The sequence below is a fragment of the Oncorhynchus clarkii genome, chromosome 9 (genome assembly GCF_045791955.1).
Source record: "Oncorhynchus clarkii lewisi isolate Uvic-CL-2024 chromosome 9, UVic_Ocla_1.0, whole genome shotgun sequence".
Taxonomy (NCBI): domain Eukaryota; kingdom Metazoa; phylum Chordata; class Actinopteri; order Salmoniformes; family Salmonidae; genus Oncorhynchus; species Oncorhynchus clarkii.
The window spans coordinates 77,569,676-77,592,729 of NC_092155.1; the positions used below are offsets into that span (position 1 = coordinate 77,569,676).

Consider the following 23,054-nt stretch of genomic DNA (forward strand, 5'->3'; position numbering starts at 1 on the left):
AGATGGTTTGGGATGAGTTGGATCCCAGGGTGAAAAGCAGCCAACACGTGCTCAGCATATGTGGGAACTCCTTCAAGACGGTTGGAAAAGCTTTCTTCATGAAGCTGGTTGAGAGAATGCCAAGCTGTCATCAAGGCAAAGGGTGGCTATTTGAAGAATCTCAAATATAAAATATGTTTTGATTTGTTTAACACTTTTTTTGGGTTACTACATGAATCCATATGTGTTATTTCATAGTTTTGATGTCTTCACTATTATTCTACAATGTAGTAAATAGTCAAAATAAAGAAAAACGGTTGAATAAGTAGGTGTTCTAAAACTCCAAACTTGTGACTGGTACTGTATATACTGAAAAAATAGGCCCGCGGCTGATCCCTGGGCTGGACTGTATATTTGTCTTTAAGTATTCTCTGTGTCAATAACCAATGTTGTCGGAATGTTTATACTCCAGAGAGTGATGAGAACGGATGATTACTATAGAGCATTGTTGCAATAAATACCAATCAACAAAATCTTAGCCTCTAGCTGTAGTACTGTCTCCAAAGTTGGTCGTACCTGAGCGAAGCTGAGACTCTGCACGTCAGCGCCGTTGATCTTGACTATAGCATCCCCTGGCTGCAGGGAGGAGCACTGCCTTCTGTCCCAGACCCTCTTCACCAGGGCCAGCTGCCCCCCCTGCCCCCCCGCCGTCACACTGAACCCCATCCCACCCCCCTCACTCCTCCCCAGGGGCACAGGGACCAGCTCCCCTCCTCCAGCCCCACCAGGTACTCCCTCACTGGGCGTGCTGTGACCCCCATGGGGTTGGGCGTTGGCTGGGCAGCCGTTGAAGCCGCAAGGGGGGACCTCCGTGGGCGAGGGGAGCATGAGGGAGGTCTGGGGCATGGGGGGCCGTTGGCAGGGGGCTCCAGGGGTGGTGGTGGTGCACACGTTCGGCTGGGACAGGGGCAGATTGGAGACGGAGATGGGCAGGGTGGAGGTGGTGAAGTCACTCTGGTGGTGGAGTATGGAGGAGGGGGTGGGGAGGGAGTTTGCATTGTAGCGCATCAGAGACCATCTGATGAAGGAAGAAGATACAGAGGATAAGGATGGAGACAGGATGTTAGATAATATTCTGTTCCAGTCGGACACACAGAGGAAACTAAGAACTGCCCTGCCTCTCTAAAATCTTAGCCAAGTTAACAAACAGATCACCGACCATTTAGAATCCCACCATACTTTCTCCACTATGCAATCTGGTCATGGGTGCACCTCAGCCACGCTTAAGGTCCTAAACGATATCATAGCCGCTATCGATAAAAGACAATACTGTGCAGCCGTCTTCATTGACCTGGCCAAGGCTTGGCCATTGTCAATAAATGCATTCTTATTGGCACACTAGCCTTGGTTTCTCAAATGACTGCCTCGCCTGGTTCACCAACTACTTCTCAGATAGAGTTCAGTTTGTCAAATCAGAGGGCCTGTTGTCGAGACCTCTGGCAATCTCTATGGGGGTTCAATACCTGTGCCGACTCTTTTCTCTGTAAATATCAATGATGTCACTCTTGCTGATGGTGATTTTCTGATCCACATCTACCCCCTTTTTCTCCCCAATTTCGTGGTTTCCCATTGGTAGTTACAGTCTTGTCTCATCGCTGCAACTCCCGTACAGACTTGGGAGAGGCAAAGGTCGAGACCCATGCGTCCTCTGAAACACAACCCAAACAAGACGCACTGCTTCTTGACACAATGCACATCCAACCCGGAAGCCAGCAGCACCAATGTGTCGGAAGAAACACCGTACACCTGGCGACCTGCACTGTGCGCGGCCCGCCACAGAAGTCTCTAGTGAGCAATGAGACAAGGATATCCCTGCCAGCCAAACCCTCCCTTACCCGGACGACACTGGGCCAATTGTGTGCCGCCCCATGGACCTCCCGGTCGCGGCTGGCTGCGACAGAGCCTGGGCTCCAACCCAGAATCTCTGGTGGCACAGCTAGCGCTGTGATGCAGTGCCTTAGACCACTACGCCACCATTCCGTAACTTCTGGCCGTTCTTTGGACACTGTGCTAACAAACCTCCAAATGAGCTTCAATGCCATACAACTCTCCTTCTGTTGCCTCCAACTGCTTTTAAATGCTAGTAAAACTAAATGCATTTTCTTCAACCGATTGCTGGCCGCACCCGCCCGCCCGATTAGCATCACTACTCTGGACGGTTCTGACTTAGAATATGTGGACAACTAAAAATACCTAGGTGTCTGGTTAGACTGTAAACTCTCCTCCCAGACTCACATTAAGCATCTCCAATCAAAAATCTTTAATCTAGAATCGGATTCCTATTTCACAACAAAGCCTCCTTCACTCATGCTGTCAAAAATACCCTCGTAAAATTGACTATCCTACCGATCCTCGACTTCGGCGATGTCATTTACAAAATAGCCTTCAACACTCTACCCAGCAAACTGGATGTAGTCTATCACAGTGCCATCCGTTTTGTCACCAAAGCCCCATATACTACCCACCACTGCGACCTGTATGCTCTCATTGGCTGGGCCTCGCTTCATATTTGTCGCCAAACCGACTGGCTCCAGGTGATCTATAAGTCTTTACTAGGTAAAAACCGTAACTAAGTCCCGCCTTAATTCACTGGTCACCATAGCAACACCCACCCTTAGCACGCGCTCCAGCAGGTATATTTCACTGGTCATCCCCAAAGCCAACACTTCCTTTGGCCACCTTTCCTTCCAATTCTCTGCTGCCAATGACTGGAACGAATTGCAAAAATCACTGAAGCTGGAGACATATCTCCCTCTCTAACTTTAAGCATCAGCTGTCAGAGCAGCTTACCGATCACTGTACCTGTAGACAGCCAATCTGTAAATAGCCCAACTAACTACCTCATCCCCATATTTGTATTTATCTTATTGCTCTTTTGAACCCCAGTATCTCTACTTTTTATTCATTTTACCTTTATTTTATTAGTCAAGTCTGCACATCTATCACTCCAGTAGTAATGCTAAATTGTAATTATTTTGCCTCTATGGCCTTTTTATTGCCTTACCTCCCTACTCTTCTTCATTTGCACAAACTGTAGATAGATTTTTCTATTGTGTTATTGACTGTACGTTTGTTAATGTGTAACTCTGTGTTGTTGTCAACTGGCCTACCTGGTTAAATAAAGGTGAATAATAAATAAAAAAAACAGACCTGCAATGCAGAGGCAGAAGGAGGCTAGGAAAAAAAATCAGTCTCCGAGTCAATATACCGGGATACAGCTTAGTTGAGGTAATTGAGGTCATTTGTACATGTAGGTAGGGGTTAAGTGGCTATGCATAGATAATAAACACGAGTAGCAGCAGTATAAAAAAAAGGGGTGCGGTCCATTTGATTAACTGTTCAGCAGTTTTATGGGGTAGAAGCTGTTAAGGAGTCTTTTGGTCCTAGACTTGGTGCTCCGGTACCGCTTGATGTGCGGTAGCAGAGAGAACAGTCTATGACTTGGGTGGCTGGAGTCTTTGACTATTTTTAGGGCCTTCCTCTGTCACCGCCTGGTATATATGTCCTGGATGGTAGGAAGCTTGGCCCCGGTGATGTACTGGGCCGTATACATTACCCTCTGTAGTGTCTTGCGGTCGGATGCCAAGCAGTTTCCATATCAGGCAGTGATTCAACCAGTTAGGATGCTCTTGATGATGCAGATGTGTAACTTTTTGAGGATCTGAGGACCCATGCCAAATCTTTTCAGTTTCCTGAGGGGGAGTAAGCGTTGTCGTGCCCTCTTCACTATAGTTTGTTGGTGATGTGCTCTGCCCTCCTTTTCCTGTAGTCCACGATCAACTCCTTTGTCTTGATCACGTTGAGGTAGAGGTTGTTGTCCCGGCACCACACTGCCAGGACTCTGACCTCCTCCCTATAGGCTGTCTCATAATTGTTGGTGATCAGGCCTACCACCGTTGCATCATCGTCAAACTTAATGATGGTGCTGGAGTCGTGCTTGGCCACGCAGTCGTGGGTGAACAGGAAGTACAGGAGGGGACTGAGCACGCACCCCTGAGGGGCCCCAGTGTTGAGGATCAGTGTGGCAGATGTGTTGTTACCTGCCCTGACCACCTCGGGGCGGACCGTCAGGAAGTCCAGAATTCAGTTGCTGAGGGAGGTGTTCAGTCCCAGGGTCCTTAGCTTAGTGATGAGCTTTGAGGGCACTATGGTGTTGAACGCTGAGCTGTAGTCAATGAACAGCATTCTAACGTAGGCATTCCTTTCGTTCCTTAGGTGAGAAAGGGCAGTGTGAAGTGCAATAGAGATTGCGTCACCTTTGGATCATCTGTGAATCGGTTGAGGTGGTATGCGAATTGGAGTGTATTTGAACTATGTTAGCACATCTGATTAAACTGGTCAACTAATCATCAAGCCCTTGACTAGGTACATCAGGTGATCTGGTTCAGACCTACAACAACATGGTGAAACATCTGGGGCTCCTTGAGGAGAGGTTTGAAAACAACCAAGTTAAGGTTAGTTAGTTAGTTAGGGTTAGTTACCTCTGTGTCGCTCCACCCGAGGCTCCTTCCTCTGAGTCACTCTGGCTGGCGGAGGCGGAGGTTCGTTCAGGCGGGGGAGGAGGGGGGATGCCCCTACTGTGAGAGGAGGAGGGGGCACAGGCTGAGCTGGCGGAAGAGGTAAGGATTCCATTAGACAGCGGGTAGGAGGGGGGAGCCGACAACAGGTCTGCCGCGTTCCCGTTAGCGTCCAGCCCCGACCCTGAGTTTCCCGCCACTCTGAGATAGTTTCCGTTGTGATGAGACAGGGTACGGTTCAGGTTAGCCAGGCCGGGAGGTTGGGGTGGCTCGGCAGGGCCAGGACCGGGGGTGGAGAGGGGCTGAGCGGTGGCTGTGGAGGGAGGGGTGGCTGCAGCGCTGAGGGGTTCCAGAGGAGAGGAGGAGGCGGAGGGAGTCAGGGGTTGTTTGGGACAGCCGTCTGGGTTGTAGAGCATGGGATAGCCTCTCCGTAACACAACGTCCACACTGTGACCCATAGGGACAGACTTCAACATCTCTACCACCTCTTTATGAGACAGACCCAGGACACAGCTGTCATTGATGTAGACCAGGATATCAGCTGGAGAGAGAGAGAGAGATCTCATGTGTTATATCATCCACTACTATAGATCAGTATGTAGTGTATAGATCAGTATGTAGTGTATCATCCACTACTATAGATCAGTATGTAGTGTATAGATCAGTATGTAGTGTATCATCCCCTACTATAGATCAGCATGTAGTGTATCATCCCCTACTATAGATCAGTATGTAGTGTATAGATCAGTATGTAGTGTATCATCCACTACTATAGATCAGGATGTAGTGTATAGATCAGTATGTAGTGTATCATCCACTACTATAGATCAGTATGTAGTGTATAGATCAGTATGTAGTGTATCATCCACTACTATAGATCAGTATGTAGTGTATAGATCAGTATGTAGTGTATAGATCAGTATGTCGTGTATAGATCAGTATGTAGTGTATAGATCAGTATGTCATGTATAGATCTGTATGTAGTGTATCATTCACTACTATAGATCAGTATGTAGTGTATAGATCAGTATGTAGTGTATGATCCACTACTATAGATCAGTATGTAGTGTATAGATCAGTATGTAGTGTATAGATCCGTATGTAGTGTATCATCCACTACTATAGATCAGTATGTAGTGTATAGATCCGTATGTAGTGTATCATCCACTACTATAGATCACGATGTAGTGTATAGATCAGTATGTAGTGTATAGATCAGTATGTAGTGTATCATCCACTACTATAGATCAGTATGTAGTGTAAAGATCAGTATGTAGTGTATAGAGCAGTACGTAGTGTATAGATCAGTATGTAGTGTATAGATCCGTATGTAGTGTATCATCCACTACTATAGATCAGTATGTAGTGTATAGATCAGTATGTAGTATATCATCCCCTACTATAGATCAGTATGTAGTGTATAGATCAGTATGTAGTGTATCATCCACTACTATAGATCAGTATGTAGTGTATAGATCAGTATGTAGTGTATCATCCACTACTATAGATCACGATGTAGTGTATAGATCAGTATGTAGTGTATAGATCAGTATGTAGTGTATAGATCAGTATGTAGTGTATCATCCACTACTATAGATCAGTATGTAGTGTATAGATCAGTATGTAGTGTATAGATCCGTATGTAGTGTATCATCCACTACTATAGATCACTATGTAGTGTATAGATCACTATGTAGTGTATAGATCAGTATGTAGTGTATAGATCAGTATGTAGTGTATCATCCACTACTATAGATCAGTATGTAGTGTATAGATCAGTATGTAGTGTATAGATCAGTACGTAATGTATAGATCAGTATGTAGTGTATAGATCAGTATGTCGTGTATAGATCAGTATGTAGTGTATCATCCACTACTATAGATCAGTATGTAGTGTATAGATACGTATGTAGTGTATCATCCACTACTATAGATCAGTATGTAGTGTATAGATCAGTATGTAGTGTATCTTTCACTACTATAGATCAGTATGTAGTGTATAGATCAGTATGTAGTGTATCTAAGGTGAGAAGTAATAGCATGTGTGTGGTGCATTCCTGTCTCCAGCATCCGCACGTGAGAGGGTTGGACTGTGTGTGTGTGTGTGTGTGTGTGTGTGTGTGTGTGTGTGTGTGTGTGTGTGTGTGTGTGTGTGTGTGTGTGTGTGTGTGTGTGTGTGTGTGTGGTGCACCTGTGTGTGTGTGTGTCCGTGTGTGTGTGTCCGTGTGTGTGACCGTGTGTGTGCACGTGTGTGTGTGTCAGTGACAGTGGGATTACATTCTCCGGGCCCAGTAGAGCAGGATTAGGAATAGATTAGGAGATTCTGACCACTATCAAACACACCATGAAAATTTGGGACAGAGACAGAGAGAGAGAGTGGGAGAGCAAGAGAGAGAGAGAGAGTGGGAGAGAGAGAGAAAAATAGAAGAAGAGATGAAAGTATAGGGCAGAGAGATGCCGTCTCTCAGTTTAACTAACTAATACACAAATCAGCAGGTGTTATTGAGTGTTAATCTACCTGTGTTAATCAAACGTGTTAAATCTACCTGTGTTAATCAAACTTGTTAAATCTACCTGTGTTAATCCTACTTTGTTAAATTTATTTTTTTACTTTTTTTAACCAGGCAAGTCAGTTAAGAACAAATTGTTATATATAATGACGGCCTCCCGGGGAACAGTGGGTTAACTGCCTTGTTCAGTGGCAGAACAACAGATTCTTACCATGTCAGCTCGGGGATTCGATCAAGCAACCTTTCGGTTCCTGGTCCAACGATCTAACCACTAGGCTACCTGCCGCCCCAAATACCTGCGTTAATCCTGCCTGTGTTATTCCTACCTGTGTTATTCCTACCTGTGTTATTCCTACCTGTGTTATTCCTACCTGTGTTATTCCTGCCTGTGTTAATCCTGCCTGTGTTAATCTTGCCTGTGTTAATCTTGCCTGTGTTAATCTTGCCTGTGTTAATCCTGCCTGTGTTAATCCTGCCTGTATTAATCATACTTATGTTGAGTGCACCTGCGTTAATCTGTATATACATGTCTTGAGTGTACCTGCGTTAATCTGTATATACCTGGGTTGAGTGTACCTGCGTTAATCTGTATATACCTGTGTTGAGTGTACCTGTGTTAATCTGTATATACCTGTGTTGAGTGTACCTGTGTTAATCTGTATATACCTGTGTTGAGTGTACCTGCGTTAATCTGTGTTGAGTGTACCTGCGTTAATCTGTATATACCTGTGTTGAGTGTACCTGTGTTAATCTGTATATACCTGTGTTGAGTGTACCTGTGTTAATCCTACCTGTGTTGAGTGTACCTGTGTTAATCTGTATATACCTGTGTTGAGTGTACCTGTGTTAATCTGTGTTGAGTGTACCTGCGTTAATCTGTATATACCTGGGTTGAGTGTACCTGTGTTAATCTGTATATACCTGTGTTGAGTGTACCTGTGTTAATCTCTATATACCTGTGTTGAGTGTACCTGTGTTAATCTGTATATACCTGTGTTGAGTGAACCTGTGTTAATCCTACCTGTGTTGAGTGTACCTGTGTTAATCTGTATATACCTGTGTTGAGTGTACCTGTGTTAATCTGTATATACCTGTGTTGAGTGTACCTGCGTTAATCTGTATATACCTGTGTTGAGTGTACCTGCGTTAATCTGTATATACATGTGTTGTGTGTACCTGCGTTAATCTGTATATACCTGCGTTGAGTGTACCTGCGTTAATCTGTATATACCTGTGTTGAGTGTACCTGCGTTAATCTGTATATACCTGTGTTGAGTGTACCTGTGTTAATCTGTATATACCTGTGTTGAGTGTACCTGTGTTAATCTGTATATACCTGTGTTGAGTGTACCTGCGTTAATCTGTATATACCTGTGTTGAGTGTACCTGTGTTAATCTGTATATACCTGTGTTGAGTGTACCTGTGTTAATCTGTATATACGTGTGTTAATCTGTATATACCTGTGTTAATCTGTATATACCTGTGTTAATCTGTATATACCTGTGTTGAGTGTACCTGCGTTAATCTGTATATACCTGTGTTAATCTGTATATACCTGTGTTGTGTGTACCTGTGTTAATCTGTATATACCTGTGTTGAGTGTACCTGTGTTAATCTGTATATACCTGTGTTGAGTGTACCTGTGTTAATCTGTATATACCTGTGTTGAGTGTACCTGTGTTAATCCTACCTGTGTTGAGTGTACCTGTGTTAATCTATATATACCTTGTGTTGAGTGTACCTGTGTTAATCCTACCTGTGCTGAGGGCGGGTGGTCCTCCGGGTGTAACGCTGTAGACCTGGAGAAACTCTCTCTGTTTGCTTCCTCCTACTATGTTGAAGCCGAACCCTCGCGGCCCTTTAGACAGACGGGTGTGGATGGAATAGCCCTTCAGCTCTGCCGGCTGGTCCGTGAACGCAGGCACTGGCAAGGGGATATGGGGAGAATATACAACTTCTTCATATGAAATGTTTTTTGAGCGTTAGTATTTTACTTTACCTTTATGTACTCAGTTTAGTCTCATAGAAGAAGTAAAATTATGTCTAGAGAAAAGCACAGGCCAGGTCACAACCCTCTATATCTCTTATACATACAAGGTATCCTGTCTGTATGTGTGAATACAGGTTTTATAACTCATCCTCTGTCGCCCCCTGCTGTTCAATTATATGTATTACCAGCACACTCTGTGCCGTTTTTTTGTAAAACACAACATTATTACATGACAACAGAATATTTGACACATGGGAGGGAGGGAGGGAGGGGGAAGAGAGGCAGGTAGAGGGCGGGAGGGAGGGAGGGAGGGAGGGAGGAAGGGAGGAAGGGAGGAAGGGAGGGAGGGGTGTTAGAACTGGAGAGACAGTGAGGAAAGGGAGATATGGGATATAGTGGAAGAGAGGCATGGGAGGGAGGGTTTAAGAGGAGCTGAGAGGGTAGAGTGGGTAGACAGGAAGGTCTAGGAGACTCACACTCTGTTTTGCTAAGGATCTCCCTGCTCTGAGCTCTGGGGTCCAGCCAGCTGGTTGTCTTAGAGATGTGACTGAGGAAGAGATAATAAGCATCATCATCATCATCATCATCACAATAACCTGTACCTCCCACCACACTATATCTTCATCACTTCACTCCCACACCACTCTCTACTAACTCTATGTAGTAAAGCTCTACTCTCTCTCTACTAACTCTATGTAGTAAAGCTCTACTCTCTCTACTAACTCTCTGTAGTAAAGCTCTACTCTCTCTACTAACTCTATGTAGTAAAGCTCTACTCTCTCTACTAACTCTCTGTAGTAAAGCTCTACTCTCTCTACTAACTCTATGTAATAAAGCTCTACTCAATTCAAGGGCTTTATTGGCATGGGAAACATGTGTTAACATTGCCAAAGCAAGTGAGGTAGATAATATATAAAGTGAATATATAAAGTGAAATAAACAATAAAATTAACAGTAAACATTACACATACAGAAGTTTCAAAACAATAAAGACATTACAAATGTCATATTATATATATATATATACAGTGTTTTAACAATGTACAAATGGTTAAAGGACACAAGATAAAATAAATAAGCATAAATATGGGTTGTATTTACAATGGTGTGTGTTCTTCACTGGTTGCCCTTTTCTTGTGGCAACAGGTCACAAATCTTGCTGCTGTGATGGCACACTGTGGAATTTCACCCAGTAGATATGGGAGTTTTTCAAATTTGGATTTGTTTTCGAATTCTTTGTGGATCTGTGTAATCTGAGGGAAATACGTGTCTCTAATATGGTCATACATTGGGCAGGAGGTTAGGAAGTGCAGCTCAGTTTCCACCTCATTTTGTAGGCAGTGAGCACATAGCCTGTCTTCTCTTGAGAGCCATGTCTGCCTACGGCGGCCTTTCTCAATAGCAAGGCTATGCTCACTGAGTCTGTACATATTCAAAGCTTTCCTTAATTTTGGGTCAGTCACAGTGGTCAGGTATTCTGCCGCTGTGTACTCTCTGTGTAGGGCCAAATAGCATTCTAGTTTGCTAGTCTACTCTAGTCTACTCTCTCTCTACTAACTCTATGTAGTAAAGCTCTACTCTCTCTCTACTAACTCTATGTATTAAAGTTCTACACTCTCTCTACTCACTCTATGTAGTAAAGCTCTACTCTCTCTCTACTCACTCTATGTAGTAAGGCTCTCCTGAGTCGCTGAATGCCAGCTCCCAATTCTCGGGCAGTGCCCCTCCACCTCGTGTGGCGATGCTACTCCCTCCATTCTCTTCTCCCACGCCGTCCCTTGAGTCCCAGGATTGGCTGAGAGCTAGCGCTGTGGGCGGGGCACTGCTGATGCCTACTGAACCTCCTACCAAGACAACAGACACATATACAGACAAACACAGAGAATGTGAAGCAGTAACCAACCACATTTCTACTAACAACAGTTTTACATAAACACACACACACACACTTCAATAACTTGTCCATTCACTTCTACTTTAAGTCACACAGTACACATTCACGAAGTAATTCACCCCCCGCGATATTTCATCACTTTGGTTATTCCCGTCAACCAATCACTGTTCCTCGATGACCTGTAGACTCATATATTTCATATTACTAGAGCATGTACGTTTAAACGGCCAACTTTATACACGGCAGAAACATTGTTAAACCGGTTTACATTACTGGCGTGGGCAGACAAACACTCGACTTTGGCGCCTTAGGTCAAAATAGTGTTGGCAAGCGGAATGCGCTAACTCAATACAACGTCCTCTTTGGTTTTAGGAGTCTTGACTTTTACCTTGAAGAGATGAAGAGTCTTTCTTCAAACAATAATTTGTTTCAGTGTCGTTGTCTACAAGTCACGAACATGCATTCTATCACAGAGATACACACACACAACGGACACAAAACACTCACACACACACACACACACACACACACACACACACACACACACACACACACACACACACACACACACACACACACACTTAAAATAGTCCTTTAACTCAGGACACTGTAATCTCCAATGTAAAGTCCAGATGTAAACAGATGTCCTTAGTCAGACTGAGTCCCCATTGGCCCTGGTTAAAGGCAGTGCATTACCTCTGATAGCCTGGTTTCTCTCTAGGTTTCTTCCTAGGTTTTGGCCTTTCTAGGGAGTTTTTCCTAGCCACCGTGCTTCTACACCTGCATTGCTTGCTGTTTGGGATTTCTGTACAGCACTTTGAGATATCAGCTGATGTACGAAGGGCTTTATAAATACATTTGATTAGTTTTGATTGGACTCAGATCATTGGCCCTGGTTAAAGTGCATTACCTCTGACTCAGATCATTGGCCCTGGTTAAAGTGCATTACCTCTGACTCAGATCATTGGCCCTGGTTAAAGTGCATTACCTCTGACTCTGATCATTGGCCCTGGTTAAAGTGCATTACCTCTGACTCAGATCATTGGCCCTGGTTAAAGGCAGTGATCCTTAGGGAACAGGGGGCCATTTGGAACATGGCCTCAGTCGTTATCCTACGGATGGACCCCTTACCACATTATCCTACAGATGGACCCCTTCCCACGTTATCCTACGGATGGATCCCTTCCCACGTTATCCTACAGATGGACCCCTTCCCACGTTATCCTACAGATAGATCCCTTCCCTTCCCTCTTCTCAGCTCTGCTCTGGGTCATCATACCCCATAATACAAGTACATCTCTACTGAACATCTCTACCTGAACTTGTCCGTTAAGGATGATATTTGTTCTCTGTTTCAAAACGTTTTGATTTCGTACAAACCCTACTGAACATGACCCAGGTGTTGACTTATTAGGGGATATTATTACTGTCTGGTCAGTGGTTGACTTATTAGGTGATATTCCCACTGTCTGGTCAGTGGTTGACTTATTAGGTGATATTCCCACTGTCTGGTCAGTGGTTGACTTATTAGGTGATATTCCCACTGTCTGGTCAGTGGTTGACTTATTAGGTGATATTCCCACTGTCTGGTCAGTGGTTGACTTATTAGGTGATATTCCCACTGTCTGGTCAGTGGTTGACTTATTAGGTGATATTCCCACTGTCTGGTCAGTGGTTGACTTATTAGGTGATATTCCCACTGTCTGGTCAGTGGTTGACTTATTAGGTGATATTCCCACTGTCTGGTCAGTGGTTGACTTATTAGGTGATATTCTAATGAGGAAAAACAGACCCCATCCGGTCTTTGATTATAAAACCAGTTCTACCACAAGGACCATAGTTAGTCCTTCCTCTTTCTCCTCCTCCTCCCCTTAAGTACCCCAATGGGGGGGGGGGGGTCAAGGGGGTCAAATGTAGACACTTTTATGATGTGTTGCTGATTCTAAGGAAGTGGGAGGAAGAGAGCAATATTTAGCCTGATTCGTCTTCTGTTCTAAGCAGGGAATGGTACCAAATGTGACGTTTGACCACTCTTCTAAACAATGTATCCAAATGAATGGATCACTACATAATTGGTATGAACCTAATATATAATTTTTCTTTCTGTGTATAAACTGGTGGCAGCAACTGATTATTGTAGCACTGTTCATCTGAATGACATATCAATAACCCAATATGGTCCAGGCACTGTCCACAGCGGGTCTATCCCTAATTAAGGAGCCTATAGTTAGAAACTTTAACGATGTATTCTCTCCTCTTCTCCTGTTTTCACAAATAATAATTTCCAATTCTCCAAAGTCCTGTTAAAGTGGTGTCAGATCTGTCTGTGGCCAGGCTACATAAGCCTGTTCAATTGATTTTGTAGAGTTGCCCATGTCAATGAATATACTGTGTTCCATTTGTACCTTGGGTTAGGGTTAGGGTTAGGGTTAGGGTTAGGGTTAGGGTTAGGGTTAGGGTTAGTACCTTGGGACTATTAAGACAACTGCACCTACAACATTTTCACTCCATGTTAGTCTAGTAAAACAACTTAGAAGTAAACCCATTGTAGTCCTTAAACGTGTGTTAGGGATCCTTGAAGTCTGGGAGCTTCGACGACCATTCGGAATGAGAATATAGACTGTTGACTGTCGATTGACTGTCGATTAAGACTATAGTTGAAATAGGATTAATGGTATAACCGTTCATGATTAACTACTGATACAGTTAATTCAAGGGGTTTCTCTATATCAAAACCCGTAATGGTGCCCCTCTTTTGATTCATTTGGATAGGATAAACCAAATGAATTAGATAAATTGGATCAATGAATTATTCCAGTAATTAATCAGTAAATGATCTTGAATATTCATAGCCAAACGTCACAACAGTGGTTGACTTATTAGGTGATATTCTCTCTGTCTGGTCAGTGGTTTCTGTACAACTAGACTTAATAGATACAGTAGCTATGGTGTAATGTACCTTAATGTATTAGTAGATAATACTTTAGAAATAGATATATGTGCATGTATATAATTATACCTGACAGTCCAGAATCTTCCTCACTGTTCTCCCCCTCCTCTACAGCCTTCTCTAGGTTGCTTAGCGACTTGCTGCGTGTCCTGAAGTTCCGGAGCAGGTTCCGGTGTTCCTGGTACGTGATTGGTGGGCTCTCTGGGCCGATGTGGACTGGGCGGGGCGTCCCGTAGTAGTTTCCTGATAGGAGGGTGAGAGAGAGATGGAACAGTGAAGTGTGTTTAATAACCATTGTTAGGAAGTGTACGGGGGAACGATCTAGCCCCTAACTCTTGTCTATGAATTTGAGAGTTGCAACAAAAACAAACAAAAAATCGAACATTGTGTAAATAAACTTCTACTTGAACTGTGTGAATATTTACATTAAATACAAAATAATACATTAAAGCCTACAGTACATCACAAGACCAATGTCTAAGGCATGAAGCATCTGGAGCAACACACACACACACACACGCACACACGCACACACACACACACGCACACACACACACACACACACACAGACACACACACAGAAACACACACAAAAAACACACACACAAAAAACACACACACACACACACACACACACACACACACACACACATACACAAACACACACACACACAAACACACACACACACACACGCACACACACACACACACACACACAGACACACACACACACACACACACACACACACACACACACACACACACACACACACACACACACACACACACACACACACACACACTACTTCAAATGGATACGGAGACACTGAGTAAATAGTGTGGAATAAATGCTAACTTAAAAGAAATAACGTTTTGGAACTTGTGGAAATGAAGGTTCTATTTCAGTCACATTCATCCTATTGGGGATATGGTTGTCACCATTGTGAGTATGGATGGAGAGAATTATAAAAGACAGTGAGGAGATAGAAAGGGAGAGAGAGGAAGAGAGCAGGAAACAGGAATAGGGATTAGAGAGAAAAGCCTCTTTACTCCTGAATCACATGCTCTCTCTCTCTCTCATACACTCTCTCTCTCTCTCACACACTCTCGCTCTCTCTCTCTCTCTCTCACACACACACTCTCTCTCACACTCTCTCTCTCTCTCACACACACTCTCTCTCTCTCACACAAACACGCTCTCTCTCTTTCTCTCTCACACACGCTCTCTCCCTCTCTCTCTCACACACGCTCTCTCTCTCTCTCTCTCTCTCTCTCTCTCTCTCACACACACACGCTCTCTCTCTATATCTCTCTCTCTCTCTCTCTGTCTCTCTCTCTCTCTCTGTCTCTCTCTCTCTCGATCTCTCTCTCTCTCGCTTTCTCTCTCTCACACATGCACAAACCCATAAAAAAATAGAACCAATTTTACGTTCCAACACTGACATCATTGAAGCTATAAAAAAAATCTAAATTGACTCTCTCTCTCTCTCTCTCTCTCTCTCTCTCTCTCTCTCTCTCTCTCTCTCTCTCTCGCTCTCTCTCTCTCTCTCCATATCTCTCAGAGAGCTGACTCACATAGCCACCACCAAACACTGACACTTTCGCTGTGATAACATTTGTCTGCTATTTGAATTGCAGTCAGCATTACACAAATATTTTATGGAGGCCATTAAAAAAAAAATTCACAAGACAAGCGGTACTGAATACTGTACTCAGTTTACTACCGAATACTGTACTCAGTTTACTACTGAATACTGTACTCAGTTTACTACTGAATACTGTACTCAGATTACTACCGAATACTGTACTCAGTTTACTACCGAAAACTGTACTCAGTTTACTACCGAATACTGTACTCGGTTTACTACTGAATACTGTACTCAGTTTACTACCGAATACTGTACTCGGTTTACTACTGAATACTGTACTCAGTTTACTACTGTCATGACGTTAGCCTGTGGGTAAGGTTTATGTGTAACGGCTTTCTTGTGGTGAAGTAGAGGCGGACCAAAACGCAGCGTGGTGATGATTCATGTTTGTTTAACAAAGGAAAACTATACATGAATAAACTACAAAACAACAAACGTGGAAAACCAAAACAGCCCTATCTGGTGCAAAACACAGAGACAGGAACAATCACCCACAAACACACAGTGAAACCCAGGCTACCTAAATATGGTTCCCAATCAGAGACAATGACTAACACCTGCCTCTGAATGAGAACCATATCAGGCCAGACATAGAAATAGACAAACAAGACATCCAACATAGAATGCCCACTCAGATCACACCCTGACCAACCAAAACATAGAAACATACAAAGCAAACTATGGTCAGGTTGTGACAGTACCCCCCAAGGTGCGTACTTCGCAAAACCTGAACCTATTGGCCTAGAGGGTCTGGGTGGGCATCTGTCCGCGGTGGCGGCTCTGGTGCTGGACGTGGCCCCCACTTCACCGTAGTCTTAGTCCCCCACCTTCTCCGCTTCCGTGGCCTCCTAGCCACGGCGACCCTACTTAATGAGACTGGACTGAGGGGCAGCTCGGGACAGAGGGGCAGCTCGGGAAAGAGGGGCAGCTCGGGACAGAGGGGCAGCTCGGGACAGAGGGGCAGCTCGGGACAGAGGGGCAGCTGCTCGGGACAGAGGGGCAGCTGCTCGGGACAGAGGGGCTCTGGCGCCTCTGGGCTGACTGGCGGAACTGGCGCCTCTGGGCTGACTGGCGGCACTGGCGCCTCTGGGCTGACTGGCGGCACTGGCGCCTCTGGGCTGACTGGCGGCACCGACGCCTCTGGGCTGACTGGCGGCACTGGCGCCTCTGGGCTGACTGGCGGCACTGGCGGCCCCTGGCTGACTGGCGGCACTGGCGGCCCCTGGCTGACTGGTGGCACTGGCGGCCCCTGGCTGACTGGCGGCACTGGCGGCCCCTGGCTGACTGGCGGCACTGGCGGCCCCTGGCTGACTGGCGGCACTGGTGGCCCCTGGCTGACTGGCGGCAGTGGCGGCTCCTTGCAGACTGGCGGCACTGGCGGCTCCTTGCAGACTGGCGGCACTGGCGCGCTGGGCAGACTGGCGGCTCAGGCGGCGCTGGGCAGACGGGTGGCTCAGGCGGCGCTGGGCAGACGGGTGGCTCAGGCGGCGCTGGGCAGACGGGTGGCTCAGGCGGCGCTGGGCAGACAGGTGGCTCAGGCGGCGCTGGGCAGACGGGTGGCTCAGGCGGCGCGGGGCAGACGGGTGGCTCAGGCGGCGCTGGGCAGACGGGTGGCTCAGGCGGCGCTGGGCAGACGGGAGGCTCAGATGGCGCTGAGCAGACGGGAAGCTCAGATGGCGCAGGGCAGACGGGAAGCTCCTGCAACGCTGGAGAGGAAGGCTCTGGCAGCGCTGGACTGAGTAGCTCTGGTAGCGCCGAACAGGCGGGAGACTTCGGCTGCGCTGGATGGGAGGAAGGCTCTGGCAGCGCAGGAGAGGCGGGAGACTCCGGCAGCGCTGGAGAGGAGGAAGGCTCCGGCAGCGCTGGACAGGCGGGAGCCCCTGTAAGGATGAGCCGGAAAGACAGCCTGGTGCGGGGGGCTGCCACCGGAGGGCTGGTGCGTGGAGGTGGTGACGGATAGACCGGACCGTGCAGGCGCACTGGAGCTCTTGAGCACCAAGCCTGCCCAACCTTACCCGGTTGAATGGTCCCGGTCGCCCTGCCACTGCGGCGAGGTGGAATAGCCCGCACTGGGCTATGCAGGCGAACCGGAGACACCGTGCGCAAGGCTGGTGCCATGTAAGCCGGCCCAAGGAGACGCACTGGAGACCAGCTGCGTAGAGCTGGCTTCATGGCACTTGGCTCGATGCCCACTCTAGCCCGGCCAATACGCGGAGCTGGAATGTACCGCACCGGGCTATGCACCCGCACTGGGGACACCGTGCGCTTCACAGCATAACACGGTGCCTGCCCGGTCTCTCTAGCCCCCAGATAAGCACAGGAAGTTGGCGCAGGTCTCCTACCTGGCTTCGCCACACTTCCTGTGTGCCCCCCCCAAGATTTTTTGGGGCTGACTCTCGGGCTTCCATCCGCGTCGCCGTGCTGCCTCCTCATACCAGCGCCTCTCCGATTTCGTCGCCTCCAGTTCTTCTTTGGGGCGGCGATATTCTCCAGGCTGTGCCCAGGGTTCTTCTCCGTCCAATTCGTTCTCCCATGTCCATTCCTCTCGCTGCTCCTGCTGCCGTTTCTCCTGCTGCACCTTGGGGCGGCGACACTCCCCTGGCTTTGCCCAGGGTCCTCTCCCGTCGAGGATTTCTTCCCAAGTCCAGAAGTCCTTATTACGCTGCTCCTGCTGCTGCCCGTTACCATGTCGCTTGGTCCTGTTGTGGTGGGTGATTCTGTAACGGCTTCTTGTGGTGAAGTAGAGGCGGACCAAAACGCAGCGTGGTGATGATTCATGTTTGTTTAATAAAGGAAAACTATACATGAATAAACTACAAAACAACAAACGTGGAAAACCAAAACAGCCCTATCTGGTGCAAAACACAGAGACAGGAACAATCACCCACAAACACACAGTGAAACCCAGGCTACCTAAATATGGTTCCCAATCAGAGACAATGACTAACACCTGCATCTGATTGAGAACCATATCAGGCCAGACATAGAAATAGACAAACAAGACATCCAACATAGAATGCCCACTCAGATCACACCCTGACCAACCAAAACATAGAAACATACAAAGCAAACTATGGTCAGGGTGTGACATTATGACCCCCCCATGAATACCTTTCTCCCCTCTCTCTATTGACTCTACTGACTCTCTATGTTAAACACTCTTGAAAAGCCTTTGTTAAACATAGAGTCTGGGAACATCAGAAGATGGGGGAAGGAACAATATTTCAGTAATCCAGTGGAAAATATGCGTTGGTACTTAATGAATATGATGTCAGTTCGGTTGTCATCTGAGACATTATGACTGATGACAGGACGACATAAACTGTATCTGGGAAAGTCTACACATTCTAGTTATCAGATTCACATGGAATTGTTGTGCAATTTAAATGTTTGAATCTGAAACTATTTGTGAAAAGATTAAACGTAATTTTAGCTTCCAAATGAGAGAATTGGGTTTTCATAAGGTTAGAGCTCTGCTCAATCAGTGGCCCTCCCCTGTGAAGAGACATGGGTTATAACCTATGAAAGACCCTTCTCTCCCTCCACAATATAAGCCCTTGATGAAACCTGTTCCGAGGACGTGAGGACGATGTTAAAAGGACTAACATGTCAACTACAGAACTAAGCCAACCTGAGCGTGAGCTTTGGTTGCGAATGGTATGAACTTTGAACTCTTATTAATTAAAGAAGTGAGACATCCTAACCGTTGAGTTAGCAACAGCAGCTGTAAACGTGGGCTAGGAAAGGACGGATGAAGTATCCCGTCTAGCACACAATGACGACACTACAACGTAACCTGTTCACCACCAGAGTGTCACACCCTGACCATAGTTTACTTTGTATATTTCTATGTTTTGGTTGGTCAGGGTGTGATCTGAGTGGGCATTCTATGTTACATGTCTAGTTTGTCCAGTTCTATGTTCGGCCTGATATGGTTCTCAATCAGAGGCAGGTGTTCGTCATTGTCTCTGATTGGGAACCATATTTAGGTAGCCTGGGTTTCACTGTGTGTTTGTGGGTGATTGTTCCTGTCTATGTGTTTTCACCAGATAGGGCTGTTTAGGTTTTCGTTACGTTCTTTATTTTGTAGTGTTTGTATTGATTCGTGTTTTACGTTTGTTTATTAAAACATGGATCGCAATCTACACGCTGCATTTTGGTCCGACTCTCCTTCTCATACAGAAAACCGTTACAGAATCACCCACCACCAACGGACCAAGCAGCGTGTCAACAGGCAGCAACAGCAGCGTAAAGAGGAATGGACATGGGAGGACGTTTTGGATGGCAAGGGCTGTTACACTTGGGAGGAGATACTGGCTGGAAGAGATCGCCTCCCATGGGAACAGGTGGAGGCACTTAGGAGAGCAGAGGCAGCCGGAGAGAGGAGCCGGCGATATGAGGGAACACGGCTGGCAAGGAAGCCCGAGAGGCAGCCCCAAAGATTTCTTGGGGGGGGGCTAACAGGGAGTATGGCTACGCCAGGTAGGAGACCTGCGCAAACTCCCTGTGCTTACCGGGGGGCTAGAGAGACCGGACAGGCACCGTGTTATGCAGTGGTGCGCACAGTGTCTCCAGTGCGGGTGCATAGCCCGGTGCGGTATATTCCAGCTCCGCGTGTCGGCCGGGCTAGATTGAGCGTCGAGCCTAATGCCATGAAGCCGGCTCTACGCAGCTGGTCCCCAGTGCGTCTCCTTGGGCCGGCTTACATGGCACCAGCCTTGCGCTCGGTGTCTCCGGTTCGCCTGCATAGCCCAGTGCGGGCTATTCCACCTCGCCGCACTGGCAGGGCGACCGTGAGCATTCAACCAGGTAAGAGCTCCAGTGCGCCTGCACGGTCCGGTCTTTCCAGTACCACCTCCACACCCCAGCCCTCCGGTAGTAGCTCCCCGCACCAGGCTTCCTGTGCGTGTCCTTGGCCCAGTACCACCAGTGCCAGCACCACGCATCAGGCCTACAGTGCGCCTCGCCTGTCCAGCGCTGTCGGAGCCCTCCTCCTCTCCAGCGCTGTCGGAGTCTCCCGCCTGTTTAGCGCTGTCAGAGCTTTCCGCCTCTACAACGCTGCCGGAGTCTCCCGCCTGTTCAGAACTGCCAGTCTGCAAGGAGCTGCCAGTCTGCAAGGAGCTGCCAGTCTGCAAGGAGCTGCCAGTCTGCAAGGAGCTGCCAGTCTGCATGGAGCTGCCAGTCTGCATAGAGCTGCCAGTCAGCATAGAGCTGCCAGTCTGCAAGGAGCTGCCAGTCTGCAAGGAGCTGCCAGTCTGCATAGAGCTGCCAGTTTGCAAGGAGCTGCCAGTCTGCATAGAGCTGCCAGTCTGCAAGGAGCTGCCAGTCTGCAAGGAGCTGCCAGTCTGCAAGGAGCCGCCAGAGCTGCCAGTCTGCAGGATGCCACCAAAGCTGCCAGTCTGCAAGGAGCCGCCAGAGCTGCCAGTCTGCAAGGAGCCGCCAGAGCTGCCAGTCAGCATGGAGCAGCCAGGGCCGCCAGTCAGCATGGAGCAGCCAGGGCCGCCAGTCAGCATGGAGCAGCCAGGGCCGCCAGTCAGCATGGAGCAGCCAGGGCCGCCAGTCAGCATGGAGCAGCCAGTCAGCAGGGAGCAGCCAGTCAGCATGGAGCAGCCAGAACAGCCAGTCAGCATGGAGCAGCCAGAGCTGCCAGTCAGCATGGAGCAGCCAGGGCCGCCAGTCAGCATGGAGCAGCCAGGGCCGCCAGTCAGCATGGAGCAGCCAGTCAGCAGGGAGCAGCCAGTCAGCATGGAGCAGCCAGAGCAGCCAGTCAGCATGGAGCAGCCAGAGCTGCCAGTCAGCATGGAGCAGCCAGTCAGCATGGAGCAGCCAGAGCTGCCAGTCAGCATGGAGCAGCCAGTCAGCATGGAGCAGCCAGAGCTGCCAGTCAACCAGACTCTTCCAGATCTACCAGTCAACCAGACTCTTCCAGATCTGCCAGTCTACCAGACTCTTCCAGATCTGCCAGTCGACCAGACTCTTCCAGATCTGCCAGTCGACCAGACTCTTCCAGATCCGCCAGGATCTGCCAGAATCTGCCAGGATCTGCCAGAACCGCCAGCCAGCCAGGATCTGCCGGATCCAACTACCTGCCTGAGCTTCCTCTCAGTGCTGAGCTTCCTCTCAGTGCTGAGCTTCCTCTCAGTGCTGAGCTACCCATCAGTCCCGAGCTACCTCTGTCCCGAGCTGTCCTTCTGTCTCGAGCTGACCCTCTGTCCCGAGCTGTCATTAAGGAGGGTCACCTATCTAGGGACGCTAAGGAGGTGGACCAAGACTATTATGGAGTGGGGTCCACGTCCAGCGCCAGAGCCGCCACCGCGGACAGATGCCCACCCAGACCCTCCCCTATAGGTTCAGGTTTTGCGGCCGGAGTCCGCACCTTGGGGGGGGGGGGTACTGTCACACCCTGACCATAGTTTACTTTGTATATTTCTATGTTTTGGTTGGTCAGGGTGTGATCTGAGTGGGCATTCTATGTTACATGTCTAGTTTGTCCAGTTCTATGTTCGGCCTGATATGGTTCTCAATCAGAGGCAGGTGTTCGTCATTGTCTCTGATTGGGAACCATATTTAGGTAGCCTGGGTTTCACTGTGTGTTTGTGGGTGATTGTTCCTGTCTATGTGTTTTCACCAGATAGGGCTGTTTAGGTTTTCGTTACGTTCTTTATTTTGTAGTGTTTGTATTGATTCGTGTTTTACGTGTGTTTATTAAAACATGGATCGCAATCTACACGCTGCATTTTGGTCCGACTCTCCTTCTCATACAGAAAACCGTTACACAGAGACACTCTTCAAAGGACAAAGGACTCTGTTGGGTAACATGGCCTTCCATCTACCACCAACCTACTGAAGCGCAGCTCAGAGTAAATATTTATTGCATTTTCCTTTTCCAAACGGGCGGTAACTTAGAATGCATAAGATTCTGTATTTATGATAGAATAGCTGACTACGGCCCGATAGAGACATCGCTTCTCCCTTTGTTCTTCAGTCTTCCCGCTCTTTCACTCAAACCCAACCCCCTTTCTTTGTGTAACCAGCTGTCATATCTGTTCCGTCCGTCATTCTGTGTATATGTAATTCTGTGTGATTAGTTAGGTATTTAGTAAATAAATAATTAAACCCAATTTTATATTGCTGATTCAACTTGTTAGCCAGGGTTCGTGAAGACAGGTCTTTAAGGTCTTTTACTAGGTCTTTAAGAGTTTATTCGGACTATAACAGCTCTACAAACACTCTTTCGTGGTGCCCCGACTTTCTAGTTAATTATATTTACTTGATTAGCTTAATCAGGTAATATTAATTACAGAGAAAGGATTTTATAGAATAGCATGTCATATCACTTAATCCGGCATAGCCGAAGACACGACACTACCGAATACTGTACTCATTTCAATACTTTACTAATTTCAAAACTGTACTCATTTCAATACTGTATTCATTTCAATACTGTATTCATTTCAATACTGTATTCATTTCAATACTGAATTCATTTCAATACTGTATTCAT

The 23,054-nt window shown here is 47.1% G+C and overlaps 1 protein-coding gene across 1 annotated transcript in view; it reads right to left on the minus strand.

The window, feature by feature from the left end:
- LOC139416958 (membrane-associated guanylate kinase, WW and PDZ domain-containing protein 3-like) overlaps positions 1–23,054 on the minus strand; it is an 86,142-nt gene that overhangs the window by 46,434 nt on the left and 16,654 nt on the right. Inside the window, exons 4-9 of the mRNA XM_071166170.1 lie at positions 13,971–14,144; positions 10,721–10,901; positions 9,534–9,604; positions 8,824–8,991; positions 4,521–5,097; positions 556–1,057 (exon numbers count right to left, since the gene is read on the minus strand). Of these exons, the coding sequence (XP_071022271.1) occupies positions 556–1,057; positions 4,521–5,097; positions 8,824–8,991; positions 9,534–9,604; positions 10,721–10,901; positions 13,971–14,144 (1,673 nt within the window). The remainder of the gene's footprint in view (positions 1–555; positions 1,058–4,520; positions 5,098–8,823; positions 8,992–9,533; positions 9,605–10,720; positions 10,902–13,970; positions 14,145–23,054) is intronic.